Source organism: Ambystoma mexicanum, chromosome 14 (genome assembly GCF_040938575.1).
Source record: "Ambystoma mexicanum isolate Mex_15411 chromosome 14, UKY_AmexF1_1, whole genome shotgun sequence".
In the NCBI taxonomy this organism is placed as follows: domain Eukaryota; kingdom Metazoa; phylum Chordata; class Amphibia; order Caudata; family Ambystomatidae; genus Ambystoma; species Ambystoma mexicanum.
In genome coordinates, this window is record NC_090940.1 from 474,406,767 (window position 1) to 474,423,624 (window position 16,858).

The 16,858-nt window shown below is 49.4% G+C and overlaps 1 protein-coding gene across 6 annotated transcripts in view; it reads right to left on the reverse strand.

The window, feature by feature from the left end:
• ATG2B (autophagy related 2B) overlaps window positions 1–16,858 on the reverse strand; it is a 5,509,925-nt gene that overhangs the window by 2,993,118 nt on the left and 2,499,949 nt on the right. For all 6 annotated transcript variants that reach the window (XM_069637692.1, XM_069637689.1, XM_069637687.1 and 3 more), the window contains one exon: window positions 12,696–12,853. In XM_069637692.1, coding sequence (XP_069493793.1) covers window positions 12,696–12,853 — 158 coding nt within the window. The remainder of the gene's footprint in view (window positions 1–12,695; window positions 12,854–16,858) is intronic.

The following is a 16,858-nucleotide window of genomic DNA, read 5'->3' on the forward strand; positions in this document are numbered from 1 at the left end:
TCTTTAAAAGTCTTTAGTAATGATGTCTCTTGTTTTGCAGGGTTCCGGCGATGGCGGATGACGGGCTGAAGTGAGTTGAAGATGGAGCCCGTGTGATGAATAGAAGCGCCTGGAAGCACGTAAGTAAGCGCTTGTTGCCTGCTTCACAATGCGCTCTAACTGTCTTTTTATTTTGCAGGTACAAGTTCGGAGCGGCTGCAGGGTGCCGGAATACCCACTGGGTTAGATGTGGAAAGGAGTAATGGCACGTGAGTATTAAAGTTCCCCAATGTCTTTAAACGCACCTTGTTTTGTCTTTCAGATGCAGGATGCAGCGCCGAAGGCCTCCGGAGCGTGCAAAGAGTTGGTAAGCTTTTGTCTTTCAGATGCCGGAATGCAGTGCGAAGACCTCCGGAGCGCACGAAGAGTAGGTAAGCCTTTGTCTTTCAGATGCCGGAATGCAGCGCGAGGCGTTGGTGACAGCCGATGGACCAGGTAAGTGAAGCGCTGTCACTGAAGACCGTAATGCTAACCTGTTCTTTCTTGTCTTTATAGGTGTTGCTGAAGACTGGATTCAGGATGGTAAGCCTTTTTCCTTAGGCCCAGGATCAGATGCAGAAGACACGATGAGCGTTCTGCTGCAGAGGATGCAGAATAACGCAAAGCAAGATTCATCCATCGGGTGTGGTTTAAATAGCCTCCTGTAGTGCTTAGCTGTCTCCTTCCACAGCCACGCCTAGGTAAGAAAAGAGTTCCTGCTTTCCAGAAGAGTTCCAGTGTTCTGAACCTAGGGAGTGGCTCCTGCCCCACCCAACAGGAAAAGTAGTTCCAAACAGAAGAGGATCAGAGGCTCAACTGGCAGGCAAGTAAGCAGCATGGTCTGCTGCAGGTAAGTCCACCCAAGCATTATGAGCCCGGCGCTTCCAGCGCTGGGACTGGGCATATTTATGAGCCTGGTGCCACTGGCGCCAGGACTGGGTCCAAAAGGTCCCAATTGGGACTGGTTGGCACTCGGAACCTGGGTTATGGATCTGCTTCCAAGGGAGTTGGGAAAACCCTGACCTTTTGGAAGCAGAGATCATGACATCTGACCGCCGAATTCTACAAAAAGTTCTCCCACATCCTGGCCCCTCACCATGCCTCGCTATATAACACTTTTCTGAACTCCGGCTCTGTCACCCCCTCAATGGAGGAGTCCCTGACGGTACTGATATTAAAACCAGAGAGAAACCCGGAGCTCTGCTCCTCATACAGACCAATCACGCTACTGAACGACGACGCAAAAATCTTCTCCAAAATCCTGGCAAGCAGACTAGCAAAATACCTCAGAGAATTGATCCACCCAGACTAGACAGGATTCATCCCAGGCCGAAGCACCTTCGACAACACCAGAGGCACCCTAAACATGATCGAATCCGCAGGCAGAACAGGCGAACAAATGTCAGTCCTGTCGCTAGACGCGAATAAAGCATTCGACATGCTAGATTGGGGATATATAGAGGAAGCCCGAAAACACCTAGGCATCGGCCCAAAGTTCCGGAAATGGACACTGGCCAACTACCAGCACCCAACCACAGCGCTGAGGATAAACGGCACCAAATCATCCAGAATCCATATTACCAGAGGCACACGGCAGGGCTGCCCGTTATCCCCACTCATTTTTGCACTGTCCATGGAACCGTTCGCCTGCAGAGTTCGCCAAAACCCCTTAATAAGCGGACTAATGGTGAGGGGAGAAGCATACAAAATAGCTCTGTACGCAGACGATGTCCTACTAACCCTGACCAAGCCCAAATCATCCCTGGAAGCGCTCTGGAGCGAGTTGGCCAGCTTCGGAGCGGCTTCAGGGTTCTCTATCAATCTCGAAAAATCTACGGCCCTGGGGACTAACATCCCAGAAGACATGATAGAAACACTAGCCGCCAACCACCCCATCCAGTGGGCCAGCTCACACTTCACCTACCTGGGGGTAAGTGTACAAGCAAAATGTCCCCCCATTGTTCAAGGAGCTCCAGTCAGATCTAGTAAGATGGCAAAAGCAAGAAGTGTCATGGCTGGGAAGAATAACAGCAGTAAAAATGAACTTGGTACCAAGACTGCTCTACCATAGCCAGGCCCTCCCAATCTCCATCCCCAGGAAGGACCTACGGAAGCTCCAAACAAACATCATGAAATTCATCTGGGAGGGAAAGAAGCAGCGAATAGCCAAAAGGGTAGTGACGAGGAGTAAGGGATCGGGAGGCCTAGGGGCCCCAGAAATAGAGAGATACTGCCTTGCCACCGAACTCTCATCAGCATTCACCTGGAATCTAATTACCAATAAGCCCCGCTGGGTGAAATTAGAGGAGGACTGGTGCCGAAGCCCCCCAGAAGTGCTCCCGCACATCATCAGACCCATTGACCCCTCCAAAGAGGGGCCCCTAACCGCAACCAAGAACACAGTTGAAAGCTGGAGGAAGGCAGCCAGGCGATGGAACCGTGGAAGCACAATAGGCCCCCTATCCCTGATCTGAGACAACCCCGACTTCAACCCCGGAATGACACCCAATAATTTCGATCAGTGGAAAACGGGAGGGTTGAAACATGTGGGAGACTTCTACACGGAGGGAGACTTTTGTGGTCACAGTTTGTCTCTCCATGTGAGAGAGGGTATGCCCAGACGTGAGTCCCTTGCTCGCTACGCCATAGGGAACCAGGCTGCACCTCACTGAGGTGGTCCAACAAGGCCGAAACATGTCTGGGATTGCTTGGTTTTCTGTGCAGAGGGGACCTGGCCTAGCAGTTCGGGCTGGGCTGCTACCATTGGTGGCGGCAGCTGACTGATTTGCACATGGCTGGACCCCTTTTGCAATGGCGCAGACGGGCTAAAAAACGGTGGTGTGGAAGGTTGCCCGGAGCAATTGCCAGTGGTTCAGATTCATTCGAAACCTTCCACCCATCACTTTTGTGGCCACACGTGCCCGGCCTGGCAGCCATGGAGCCGGTGCTCGCAGACTCGCCGTGCTTTGCCTTATGTTGGGCCCCCGTCGCCGGAGCACCCTCAAAGGTCTTAGAAGACCTCTCAGACTTTCTCTTTGATGAAGTATGTTGCAGGGGCTCACATGCCGCTGGGCTCCTAGTCTCCAGCCAGTCAGCAAGCCGTTTGTGACGGTACTTCATGGTGTGGGAGGAAATGTTGTTGCAGAACGCACAGGCCTCCTCCACATGCGATTTGTCTGAGTTTAGGCAGTAAAGGCACCATCCACCTTGAAGACGTTCTGTAGTCCACATCCTGGGCAGATCCTAAACAGAGGCTTCGAGTCTCCTTTGTCTTCGGCCATGTCTATGCGGGGTAGGTCTCAAAGATATTCTGGGATCCTCCAGGAAGTGGAATTTGATGAAAAATCACCCTTGAGGGGCGTAGAAGCTTCCGAAAACGGGTCCCTGTTATTTGGATGAAGAATCGGTGGAGCTTGAGGCTCAATTTGACCGAAAAAGTAGAGAAATTCTCTGAAAAAAACACAATACGCAGTAGAAGCTCGAGAGCTATAGCACGAAGACTCCCAACACTTGAACGTGTGGTAAAAATATGAAGATGGCTGCCTGAGGAGGGGCGTAGGTAGAGGGCAGTCGTTGGCTGGGGGCAGTATGACCCAGAGACCAGTGATTGGTTGTTAGGAGAAAGACAGTTCAGAAACTAAACAAACTGATTTTTTTCTTTACCAAGGATTCCCAGCTTGACAACAGGGAATATTCATGAGCACGTGTATCCATACCAGACCCCATGCTGGAGAAATAACTGTTTGCTGCTGCATGGAGCTGCAGGTCTCCTGGACGTGGGCTATGATACTATTAGGCATGGGGGGGTGTACCATAGGGTGCTTTGGTGTGGATATGACCAGGTATAGACCAAGGGGTTGGCATAAACTGACAGATCTCTGATTATGTACACCATTCTGAAGCCCTCTTTAAGAACCTCTGGTTACATGTAGAATCATTGTACTTGCTCTAAACAGACAAAATGTAGGTGGGATAACCACATACTTACGGGATAGGAATGCCTAAGCTACTGTGACAAATCCAGAGACTTTGTCTCTACTTCCATTGGGGAAGCCACTCCCTTTGAGGCTAGGGAGGTCAGTCTGCTAATCAAAGCCCCCCCTAGGGGTTTGGGAAAACGCGACCTCAATGGGAGTGACTCCCCTTCAGGGAACAAGTTCTCCCATTCCCATGGGGAACTACCTATACCAAAGAAATTAGCTTCCTACATGGGAAAAAGAGATTTTAGACAACACCGATATTCGAGCTATGAGTTTGGCTCACGGTAATGCTGAACTCTCCATAGGTTTGACAGCTGACAGTGAACAATAGGGCCATTTGAAGTCACAGAGCGAGAATAATGGGCCAACAACCCTTGAATGGAGGGAGAGAAACCATAAGCAGAGGCACGTTGGTACGTCAGCGAGGAGCTGTATGTGGCGCGAAGCAGACAGCGAAGGGAGAAGCCACTGATCGGAAACAGAGATGTGCAGGGTCCAAGAACCAAATGCAGCACAAAAATAAACTTACCTAGAGGCACGACCACGCCATGGATGCGGTGGGCAAGGTGCCTGGGAACTGAGGCTGAAACGAGGAACTGAGGGAGGAGTGAATCTTCTCCTCTCAACGACAGAGCAAAAGGGCAAGAGACACTGAGATGAGCAGACCCTGAGAACTGCTCGTACCCAATCCAGGGGACTAGCAAGCTGTGGAGAATGCACCATTGCCGAAGAGAAGCATCTTCCCTGGAGCAAACCTTGCAACACTGCAACACTGAAGGGAAGGAAAGTGCGAGTGGGGAAAAAGGAAGGATTGCCCTAAACCCAAACCATGGTCAGAGAGGACTGCAGAGAGAGAAACAACTAGAGAAGAAGGGTTACGTGAACCCCAGTAGTTTCAACCTCCAGAAGGGTCACAGGAACCTGCAAGAGCTAGGAGAGCCACACAGAAAGAGGACATACCCATATTCCAGAGAGATAAGTGGTGCATTGGGACAGAAGGACCCAAGGAAGCCAAAGGGGCACCATAAGCAAAGCGAAAATGGATACAAGAGGCGAATGGAGCCTCTTAACATCTGAGCCAAGAGTTGAAAGAAACAAATAGAGAAGGGGATCACTAATAACCGAGAGGGATAACTGAAAGAACCCGGGGGGAGAATAAAGGAATTCCCTAACACACGAGAGTCACAGGGGCCCGACAACAAAGAGAGCCTGAGACAAGGAAAAGGGTTGAGGAGACCTGAGAAACCCAACAGTATAAAGCACAAGAAAAAGCAAAGGGGGTCCCAAGAACTAAAAGAACAGATGGAAGGAGTAATCACCCCTATACCAGAGAGTTAACACAGGAAACATTTGGCACAGAGAAACCCAGTGGAACCACTGGAGCGCAAAGTAGAGTGGAGAGCAGACAGAAGGAGAACCCAGGGCATCAAACATTTGTAATAGGAAAGAGGTGGAGAGGGATCAGGAAATATCCCTCCACCTACATACATTTGGATAGTTTGTTTTGCAGGAACTTAAGACTTTTTATTGTTGAATTTGGGACTTTAATAGACTGCCAAGAACTGTTAAATAAGGAGAACTGCTAATAACAGATAACCAGTGGATCCAGAGCCAGGAAGAATTTCTGGAACACCTGAGAGAGACTGGTGAACAACCCTGAGTGTAGAACACTCCAGCTAATTTTCTTTTACATTTTTGCAAAGTGGTAGGGCCTGTTTAGTGGTTAGGTTTTGGAACAAGAAACATTTTTCTTTTGACCATTGATGAGAACCTTATTTTAGATAAGAAGGGTATTTCTTTGAGCATTAGGGTTAGTGAGGCGTTTTCTTTTAAGTGAAGAACAAGTTACTTCTTACCTTGTAACGTTCTTTCGATTGGATGTTCCTCCGACGTATTCCTTATCTTAGATATCTCTTTCCAGCTTTGCTGGCCTCGGAAATGTTTTCTCTAGAGGGCGCTGCGCGTCGATGTCTGCCAAGTCGATGTCCCTCGACAGCCACCGTATCGACGTCGACGTCATCTTGCCTATAAAGACCGCACGCAGCATCCGTTGCTCAGTTCCGTTTTGTAGCCCACAATAATTCTTTCTGGACTAGACTAATCACCCTGAAGGAGCGTAAGCTGCAACAACAAGGGAAGTAGTACTGCGGGGATGGATGGGAGGGTCGATAAGGAATACGTCGGAGGAACATCCCATCGAAAGAACGTTACAAGGTAAGAAGTAACTTGTTCTTCGAAGGGATTGTGTCCTCCGACGTATTCCTTATCTTAGATAGGCTCCCATAGCAGTATTCTGTTATTGGAGGTGGGAGTACTGACTTCATGCTTCCTCTTATTGATGAATAGAGTGCAATACTGCCCTCCCAAACCTAGTCTCTTGACTGGAGGAGGAATCCAAGTTGTAAAACCGTGTAAAGGTATGGACGGACGACCATGTGGCAGCCGCACATATGTGTCTAAGCGGCACTCCTCTTTTGAGGGCCGATGAAGCTGCAGTACCTCTGGTCGAATGAGCCCTAAGATTTTGAGGGGGCTCTTTTTCCTGCCAGTTTATAACATTGCAAAATGGCTAAAATGATCCATCTGGAAATGGTCTGCTTAGTTATCGGTAACCCCAGCTTGTGACCTGCGTAGCCTACAAACAGCTGGTCTGCTTGTCTTATCCTAGCCAGTCTACTAATGTAAAAACTTAAAGCCCTTCTTGGGTCCAGCCTGTGTAACCTCTCTTCCTCTTTCCCCGGATGAGGAGGAGGATAGAAAGATGGAAGGGTAATCTTCTGAGTGATATGAAATTCAGAAACCACCTTTGGGAGGAAATTAGGCTTCACTTGCAGAACAACTTTGTCTTTGTGAAAGATTGTATGAGGGGGTTTACAAGAAAGAGCTTGTAACTCGCTCACCCTTCTAGCAGATGTAAGTGCTATTAATAAAACAGTCTTAAGGGTAAGAAATCTTAACGAACAAGAGTGGAGTGGTTCGAAAGGTGTGCCCATCAGGAAAGTTAGGACTAAGTTTAAATCCCATAGGGGAACCTGGAATGGTCTTGGGGGATAAAAGTTAGTTAACCCCTTTAGAAACTGTATGACCAAGGGTAACTTGAAATAGGATGGTTCTTCCGCAGTGCGCTTAAAGATGGATAGCGCTGCGAGATAGCCCTTGATGGTGCCAACTTGAAGGCCTGAATTCGCTAAATAAAGTAGGAAGGACAAAACCATTGGTGTACCACATGAAAAGGGATCGATATTCTTTTCTCTGCACCAGCTTCAAAATCTGTTCCAACGGCAGCGGTATAAAGATTTTGTTGCTGGCCTTCTTGCCGAAAGCAACACCTCCATAACATCATCAGGGAGGTCCCAATCCTTGTACCTCAGCCTTTCAGAAGCCAAGTGTGAAGGTTGAGGGTTTTGATGTCTGGATGGAGAACCTGACCTCCCTTCTGTGAGAGCAGATTCTCTCTGAGTGGAAGTCAAATTGGAGGGCAGATGGACAAGTCTAGAAGGTCCGGGTACCACGTTCTCCTGGCCCAATCCGGGGCAATTAGGATCATGGTTTTCCGGAATCTTCTCAACCTCCTGATCATTTGAGGAATGACAGGGACCGGTGGAAACGCGTACAGAAGCGGAAACTCCCAGTCCACTATGAACGCGTCTCCCAGAGCTCCTCTCGGGGGAAATTCCCTTGAACAAAACAGATCGCACTTCCTGTTGACACTGGTGGCAAACAGATCCACCTGAGGGGTTCCCCAAAGGGCGAAGATCTCTTGAAGGACTTCCTGAGCTAGTTCCCACTCGTGGGAGACTGTGCTCTGCCTGCTCAGAGCATCAGCTGTCAAGTTCTTCTCTCCGGCTAGGTGAACTGCCGATAGAGAGATTCCTTCTTGGAATGCCCAAAACCAGAGCTGCATTGCCTCTCTGCACAGAGGTAGTGATCCTACGCCTCCTCTTTTGTTGAGGTAATGCATGGCCACTGTGTTGTCCGTCATTATCAGGACATTCTTTCCTTGTACAGATGGCAGAAAAGCCTTGAGCGCAAGTCTGATGGCCCTCGGCTCTAACAGGTTGATATGTAGTCTGGATTCCGATGGAGACCAACGACCGCTGATGGTCAAGTCGTTGGCGTGGGCTCCCCACCCCGTGAGTGAGGCATCCGTGACTACTGTTATCTCCGGCCAGGGTTGCCAAAACTGCTCTCCTTTCAGAATGTTCTCCTGACAGGCCCACCACTGAAGGTCTCGAGCCACCCTGTCGGGAACCTGAAGAAGATCTGTCATTCTCCCTGAGAATTGTGACCACTGAGTTCTCAGTGCCCACTGGAGGGATCTCATTCTCAGGCGAGCCTCTGGCACTAGGAAAATGCAGGATGCCATGAGGCCTAGCAACCTCAAAAAGTCGAAGGCTGGGAGACGTTGGGCATTTTGAAACTTGGTAACCATCTGTAGAATATCTTGAGCCCTCACCTCTGGTGGCAAGGCTTTTCCCAGGGAAGTGTCCAGGATCGCTCCGATGAACTGGAGTCTCTGCGATGGTACAATTTGTGACTTCTTTAAATTGAGGGAGAAGCCCAGTCTGTGAAGGGAGTGGCAAACATGATCTAGCTGGATCTGAGCTTGTTCCGAAGATACAGCTCTGATCAACCAATCGTCCAGGTAGGGGTAGACGTGAATCCCTTCCCTCCTTAGACTTGCAGCCACTACCGACTTGGTATTAACTTGGTGAAGACCCTTGGGGCGGAGGTCAGCCCAAATGGCAGCACTCGAAATTGATTATGAGGGTTGCCAATTGCGAACCACAGGTATTTCCTGTGTTTGAGATGGATTGGCACATGGAAATAAGCGTCCTGAAGGTCCAGAGATACCAACCAGTCCTGGAACTGAAGGGCCTGAAGGATCTGAGAAAGAGTTACCATCTTGAATTTGTCTTTCCTGAGGAATTTGTTCAATTCTCGCAAATCCAAGATGGGTCTCAGTCCTCCGTCTTTCTTTGGAATGAGAAAGTAAGGGGAGTACCAGCCCCTGTTCCTCTCCGCTACAGGTACCGGTTTTATGGCACCTTTCTCTAGCAGGTCTAAAATTTCCTGCAAGAGGAGCGGATCTGGAGCTTTTTGAGAGCTGATCCCCGGTGGATGACTCTGAGGTATGCGTAGGAGAGGCAGGCAGTAACCTTGTGCAACTGTCTCCAATGCCCAAGCATCTGACGTGATAGCCTGCCATTCCGCCAGATGTTGAGTTAACCTGCCTCCTACAGTTGTCTTGTGAGGGAAGTCCTCAGAGTGGTTTTGGGGCGGCTGATGCAGATGCCGATGGTAAAGAGGCACCTGCTGTTGCTGTGGCTTTTGAATATCTACCCCGTCCACCTCGGGTAGTTCTTCTTTGTCCCCTTTGAGCCGGTCGTCCTCTACCTCTTCCGAATGCGGAGTAGAAGCGAAAGGACTTGCCTCTCACAGAGGTTCCTGTGGGACGAAAAGGTGTCTGACGGATTGCAGCGCCTAGGGATTTTGCTGCTGCCTTTGATGTTTGCAGTTTTTCTAAACTGTCATCCGCCTTTTTCCCAAACAAAGAAGAGCCATCAAATGGCATGTTCAAGAGCCTGGCTTGCACATCTGGGGCAAAACCAGACTTTCTCAACCAAGCAAATCTCCTGGTTGTTGTACTTGCCGCCATTGCTCTGCTGATACTGTCAGCCAAATCAATGCCCGTCTGGAGGGATTCGCACATAGCGTCTTTACCGTCCTGTATGATATTTAGGAACGCCTCCCTTTCTTCTCCCTCCGGGATGCAGTCAGCCGCTGTAGAAGCACACTAGCAAAGTGTATGGCTAAATCTAGCAAGGGTGCAAGTAGCATTAATAGATTTTAACGCCATGCTACATGCCGAAAAGACTTTCTTAGCCATAGCATCATATTTTTTATCATCCCTGTCCTGTGGGATGGTAGGGTAAGCAGTCTTGATGTCAGTAGAAGATGCTGCCTGTACCACCAGACTTTCTGGGGATCGGTGTTTGGACAAAAACTCCGGGTCTGCAGAAGATACCCTGTATTTAGTAGACAGTTTTTTATTTACTGCTGGGACGACATCTGGGGTTTCCCAGTTCGTCATGATTTTCCTTTGAAGAGCTTTATGAAAAGGTACTACAGGATCCTCCTGTGGACCTTTATCAAGAATATCCGTGAGGTCATCCTGTTGGAAAGCCTGTGAAGGTGTTGACCACCCCATAAATTCTGTGATCCTGGCCATTAAGGCTCTATAAGGGGTTTCAGCATGTTCCCCCGGGTCTGGCCTAGCGAACTCCACCTCAGGGGAAGTGTCTAAACCACTTGCCTCATGTAAGGAATCATGGAGTTCCTTTAATCTGCGTTCCTCTGAGGATAACTCCTCTTGAACTGGGGTTGCAGATCCCTGCAACTCAAATGTCTCTTCTTGGTCAGATAGTTCTCCCTCTTCCATAATTGAGGACATTGTTCTGAATTGGTCTGAACTCACAAAGGGTGTGAAACCCATCTCCAAGGCAGAGGGTGCCAAACTTGTTGTAATCGGCCTCGAAAACGTCGATGTCGTCGACGCCAACGTCGAAGGCTTCAAACGTGGCGTCGAAAACAAAGGCGGAGGCCTCGAGGTCCTCGATAAAATTGGAATTCTGCTTGAGGATGTCGACAATCTCGACGACATCGTCATCGAAGACCTGGGAATAGCCACTGGCTGCGCCGCAACCGTGACTTTCCTTGGCGTCGACGCCGGTGTCGAGGATGGCGTCGAGTCGACAGACCCGTGTGTCGAAGGTCCCTTCGACAACGGCGTCGACGGAACCTTCGTCGACGGCGTCGACGGAACCTTCGAAGAAGGATTTGAGGTCTTAGCTTTACTCGAGGGTTCGTCACGCGCTCGAGAAGCTTCCTTCGCCGGGTACTGCGACTCGCACCGTTTTGGACCTTTGGGTCTTTCGACCAGAGCATCGCTCTCGGCAGTCTTCGAGGGGGTCGAGGCCGCTTTCTCGAAGACGCTCATATTTTTTCGGAATTCCTCCCATTCAGCCCGGGAACTATGTTTCGTGGGGCAAGGGATTCTCTTAGGTGAAAAAGAGGAAGAGGAGGACGAAGAAGGGGATCTTCGACGTCTCCTCTTCGAGTGCTTCGATCTCGAGGAGTGATGGGACCCGCTTCGAGACCTGGAGCGCGAATGGTGACGAGGAGACGAATGTCTCGACTTCGTCGAAGAAGAAGAAGCTTTAGAAGTCTTACCTTTTCCCAACTTCCCCCTACGCTCCTTCAGGGCCTTAGCTGTCATGGACATACAGTCCTCGCACTCCGGACAATGGTGTTCAGCTCCCAAACACCACAGACAAACTCTGTGAGGGTCAGTCAGCGACATTTTTTTTCCACAGTCTCGGCATTTTTTAAAGCCAGACCGAGGGGTCGTCGGTTCCGACAAGGAAGCCATCGAGTATGGATCGAATATCTCGAGGAAATTGGATTAATTCTCTACGAAACTGAGCAACGATATTCCGAGGCACTGAGTAAGCGCGGAAAAACGGAACTGAGCAACGGACGCTGCGCGCGGTCTTTATAGGCAGGATGGCGCTGACGTTGATACGGCGGCTGTCGAGGGACATCGACTCGGCAGACATCGACGCGCAGCGCCCTCTAGAGAAAAAATTTCCGAGGCCAGCAAAGCTGGAAAGAGATATCTAAGATAAGGAATACGTCGGAGGACACAATCCCTTCAAAATAAAGTTACTTGGAAACCATATCCTCTGGTCCGAGTCCTCTTCTGGCTTGGCGCACTACCTAGACCAAACGTGAGGTTCCTTGATAGTTTACACAGATGCAGGACTGGAAACCTGTCATGCTGCTCCTACAGTGCCTGAGGTTTTCAGCATGAAGACTTCAGGCTACTTGTCCCCTCTCTTTCTACACCCTCTCACCTTCCCCCAACACTAAGAGACTCTCTTTGAAAGCACTTTGCTGCTTCAAAGTCAAAGGTCTAGTAAGTCAGAAAAGATACTGCTTGTCCTGAAATGCACACTGGTTAACTGTCCAGTCAACATTCAGTTTCTCTAGGAGATTGACTATTTCACAATGATGTCATGGTTACTCACAACCATCATTGTTCCCGATTGTCAGCTTCTACAACTTTGGACAATGTTTACCAATGATTTGGTCTCTGAGGCCAATTTGAATGTTAGGACCAGGGCCAGTAGGCATTACCTGCCTTCCACTCACATTAACACGCAACGCCAGTGAGCGCTCCCTCCGTCACCTTCTAATCGGACTGTAAATGAAAATAGGTGCCTACTCCACCTCCCCTCTGCTCTCTTCCCCTTTAGCACTTCAGAGAAGTTTCTGGACAGAGTCTGAAATCTGCAAAGTACACTTCGGAGAAGTTTCTGGACAAAGTGTGACATCTGCAAAGATAGATATAAAACTGCCTGCTCTTCTGCTCCTATTACCCTCTCTCACAGTCACTCCTTGCCGCTTTTTATTGGCTAGTAATAATTGACTCATGGATTTGGCGAATAAGAAAAGGTGTGCTGCAAGGGGACTATGGACTATTATTATAAAGAACACTGTTTTGTGAACATAAAACGCAGTATACAGGAGCTCAAAGGAGTAGACGTGTAAGGTTACAGCAATATCCAAAGAAGCATGAAACTATTCAATTAAACCAAGCAACAACAGGTTTAGGGGAATGAGTAAAGGACATACCATAGTGATGTGCTGATTTACACTGATTAGAGTTGTCTTTGCTGAAGGTGTTTATCAGCTGACTCGCCACCGAAAGTCCAAAACCATAGGAAAGATTTTCAAATGTCTCCACTGGAGATGGAGCTGTAGGTTCCCACAGTAATAAATCATTGCTGATCCTGAGAAGAAATAGTGAATCATTAAATGAAATGATATACATATATACTAAACTGATTTATTAGCATTCAGCCTGTGTGGTGTTTTAGATCAGTGTATATATTCAAGCTCTTTATTTCTTAGATGACTTGTGTGGCGGGTTGGAAGAAGGAGTCGGACACAACACAGACATTTTTAAGTGCTTTATTTAAACAAAAAAAAAGCTCTCTTGAATTTAGTCTCTTAAACACTTTCCTTTCGCTCTGGGTTGGTCCTCTGACTTATTCGTTTTGAAAGTTACCCACCTCTGAGATGGCTTCACCAGTTTGCTCTTTCTTGTTGTACTTCACCTAACTCAATACGTTACACAGCTTTTATCATAGGGGTCTACCCACTCCTTAACAATTGTCGCTCTTGAAATCACTGCTTGGGGTTGTCTCTCTCTTCCCACAATAGTTATTTCTACTTTAACGATTCCTATCTTTTTTCCTGCTTTAGGTTATTGAATATCTCATCAGATATCTGTTTCTGCTCACTCGTTATTCCGTTGATACATGTATCAGAATCATTGTCTCTTTGCTTAGTTATTTGTCCTGCTGGCGACAGCCCACTCCTCCAACACACCACTGTACCTGCATCAGCCTCAGGTGACACTGTGGAAGTCGGCTCATGCTCTGGTTTGTCAATTTCCTCTCATCGGTTGTGCTTCTCGGTTGCTCTGGTCTTGGCCTCTCTGTAGCTTGCTGCGTTCCTCGAAGAGCAGCAGGTGGAAGCTGTCCTCGATTCCTAGCATCCAGGAGTTGCCATAGTTCAGAGGGCTTCAGGGCCACCACGGCACCACCGTGGTGATGACACCTCTTTGGTTGGTTCCTCTGATTCCGTCCTGACAACAGTTCTCCAGCTGTCTGCTACGCCGGTCCTTCCAGTGTCTCCTAATTGCCTTCCCTGCTTCTCAGAGTACTGCAGGCTCCACAGCTGCACTCAGCTACACCTCTCCTTGTCGTTCTGACATCAGGGTGCTTCCGCTGCATACCGCACTCTCCTCTGTTTGGGTCGCCTCATCTGGTTTTCAAAGCCATTTCCTCTTAAAGTGATATCTCAGTTATTTTCAAATAACGTGTTGGTTTCCACATTACCTACAGCCGAACAGAAGGAGAGCACGATGGGGGGGTGGGCGTGTTCGCCATGAGCTCAGTCTGCAGGCGCCCGAATCTACAAGTTTTCTCATGCCCTTACACCTAATTTACTGAGCAAATGTCACCCGGTGACGAGATACTATGACGGAGCATCCCGGGAGACCGAGATGAGCGCCAGTGGAAGAGGCGAACCGATGTTTTCGTTTGTCCATCTGAGCTGTCTGCTGTGTTTCCTGATCGGGCGGACTTCACCGACGGGCGAGAGCACCGGTCTCTGTGTCCTGTGTTGGTGGGTTTGACTGTGTCAGAGGTATCGTGAGCTCTGACCGGGAGGAGCCGCGGCCCGTGGGAGTCCCAGCGCTCCAGGCGCGTAGCTCTGCGAAACCCTCTGCAACCCGTTCACCGATCGTGCACACGCTCCATCCTGCGACCTTCTGGGGTGGGGTGTGCTGCCCTGGGAGGAATCCGGCGCCAGGATCGCCATTGCGAGTTCGCCTGCCACTTTCTGCTACCTGCTGGGATTCTGCCGATTCTGTTGGACGGGGCAAGGCGTCCCACGGCGTTGGCCAGCTCATCGATCCGGAAACTTCTACCTCGCAGGAGCGGCTTCTAGTGCTGCCCATTTGAATAAGGGTATTTATGTGTCTCACTGGGGAGAAGGTGCTGGGGTCTTGACGTTCCCCACGACACGGAGGAGCCACAGCATTTCGGAGGAGGGAGTGGGTTACAGGAAATCATGATTTGAGGAAGCCCAGGAGATCCGTGCTCAGGGCCTGGAAGGAGTTCATATGCGGAGACCTATCATCAGCGATGGCTAGGACATGGCGCTTTCCCGCAAGAGGCGCGCCAGAAGAATTAAACCCAGGCACACTCGAGGAGTGCGGGCATACCCCTGATCTTCGTGGATCAGCTGGCCCCAGGAATCCAAGTGGGGGGTAAACCCTCGTTTGGAGGCAGATGTTGCAAGGCTGCCGGATCTTCGGAACCCCGCTGGCTGGAGACAGAGCTGGAGGATAAGTGAGAGACTCTGCTTGAGGGGCCGGCAAAGCGTGGGAAGGTTGATGGCCTGTGAGGAATGGGGGAGGAGGAAGAGCGGAACAACTGGAAGGGGGTTCTACGAGGGGATCGGAGGCGATCAGAACTTGGTGTTTGATACACCCCTAGGAGTACGGGATTTTGGAACGAGAAAAGCTTGCGGGGACTGTTCCTTCAGAAACCCTCTCCTCGGCATTGCTAGTAAGAGATCTGCCTTGTCCTCCTGCCCCCCAACTTTGCATACGCTGGCAATGCCTAAAACTGCGGCTAAACGGAAGGCAGAAGGTATTCAAGCGTTTTTATCACTGCAGACAATGACCTCCCCTTGTTCACGCATCGTTGAAGCTGAAAAACATCCACCGCCACCCTCCGGCCAGGACATGAGTATGGCCCTCTCCAGGGAAGTTGTCGAAGCTCTGCTCAAATCTTTCAAGCAAGAAATTACGGCGGAAATCAAATCTGAAATTAAAACCTCCAAAGATACATTAACCCGCTCACTAGCAGATCTGACATCCCACCTTACAGGCCTGGAAACCAGGATTAATGAGTTGGAAACGTGACATGTGAACATGCACATGAAGTGGAAGTGCTGACTGAAAGAGTGAGGTCCATAGAGGACCATCTGGAGGAGGTTTGGGCAAAGCAGGCGGACCTTGAAAATAGGTCAAAAAGGAATAATGTCCGGCTCCGAGGAATTCCCCGGCAGGTTACTGATCAGTAACTACCGGAATACGTGGAAGCAATGTTCAGATCCATCTTAAAGATCCCTGCATCATACGAATTACTCCTGGATAGAACTCACTGTGTTTATTCTGCTACCCACCTCAAACGGAACCTCCTCCCGGATGTACTCACGGGTGCATTTCTTTCATCAGAAGGAAAAGATCATGGCAGCCACTAGGAACTCTTCCACAGTGCTGTTCCGAGGAGCGACGCTGCAGCTTTTTCAGGACATTTCTCCATATACACTATAGGAGATGCATCCGTAATGTGACAGCTTGGTTGCGATCTAAGCAGATCCGTTATCGTTGGGGGTATCCTTGCAAACTACTCTTTGAGTATCAGAGTCAACATCACGTGGTTTCCTCGGAGGAAGAGGCCAGTGCCTTGATGGCAGAGGGGAGCAAGTCCAACTCCACGGGCCTCGGAGCTCAGGCTGCAACAGAACTAAGTTTTGCTCCCTCGCCAAGGGATAAGCAGAAGAAGCCTCGGGAGTGGTGTCGTCAGGAACCAGCTCTTCGGCGGGATGGGGAGCGTGCGGAGGACCCAGAGATTCAAAGCCCTGAAAACACTCCTAGGGAGGCGGAGGGGGAGGTCACAGCGAAGGGTTGAACTGAATGTTTAAGAAATGTAAATGCCGGAGGGTAACAAATAAGTGAGATTAGTTCCTCACCTGTTGCGGCCGAAAACTGCCTAGTCCTCTTCGCATAGAGACCCATGGCGGGACCACCTCTCCTGAGAATCCTGGTTTGGTAGCTCTGTCTTTTGGTTCACGTTATTTGCCAGTTCTATATGCACACTCGTCATGCCTGAAGTTTAATGCGGGTGGCCTAGGGCGACTAAACTTCATTTTAGTTTATAGGTTCGGGCGCCTGTGCGGATTACGCCCAACATGATTACCAATTGGGAAGAATTAACTGGGGTTTTCAAACAATCCCAGGTTTTTGGGATGATTGTATATGCAATTTCTTTTTTTTAATTTTTATTTTTCCCATTGGGGTCTCCCTTCTCTCCACAGATCTTTTCGTATGTTCCTTTTCCCCAAGAGGGTCTTGCTCACTCAGCCCCAGGGTGTTGTCCAATGTGTCACATATGCTCTACCCCATGTTATTGGTGGGGATAATGGATAGTAGAAGT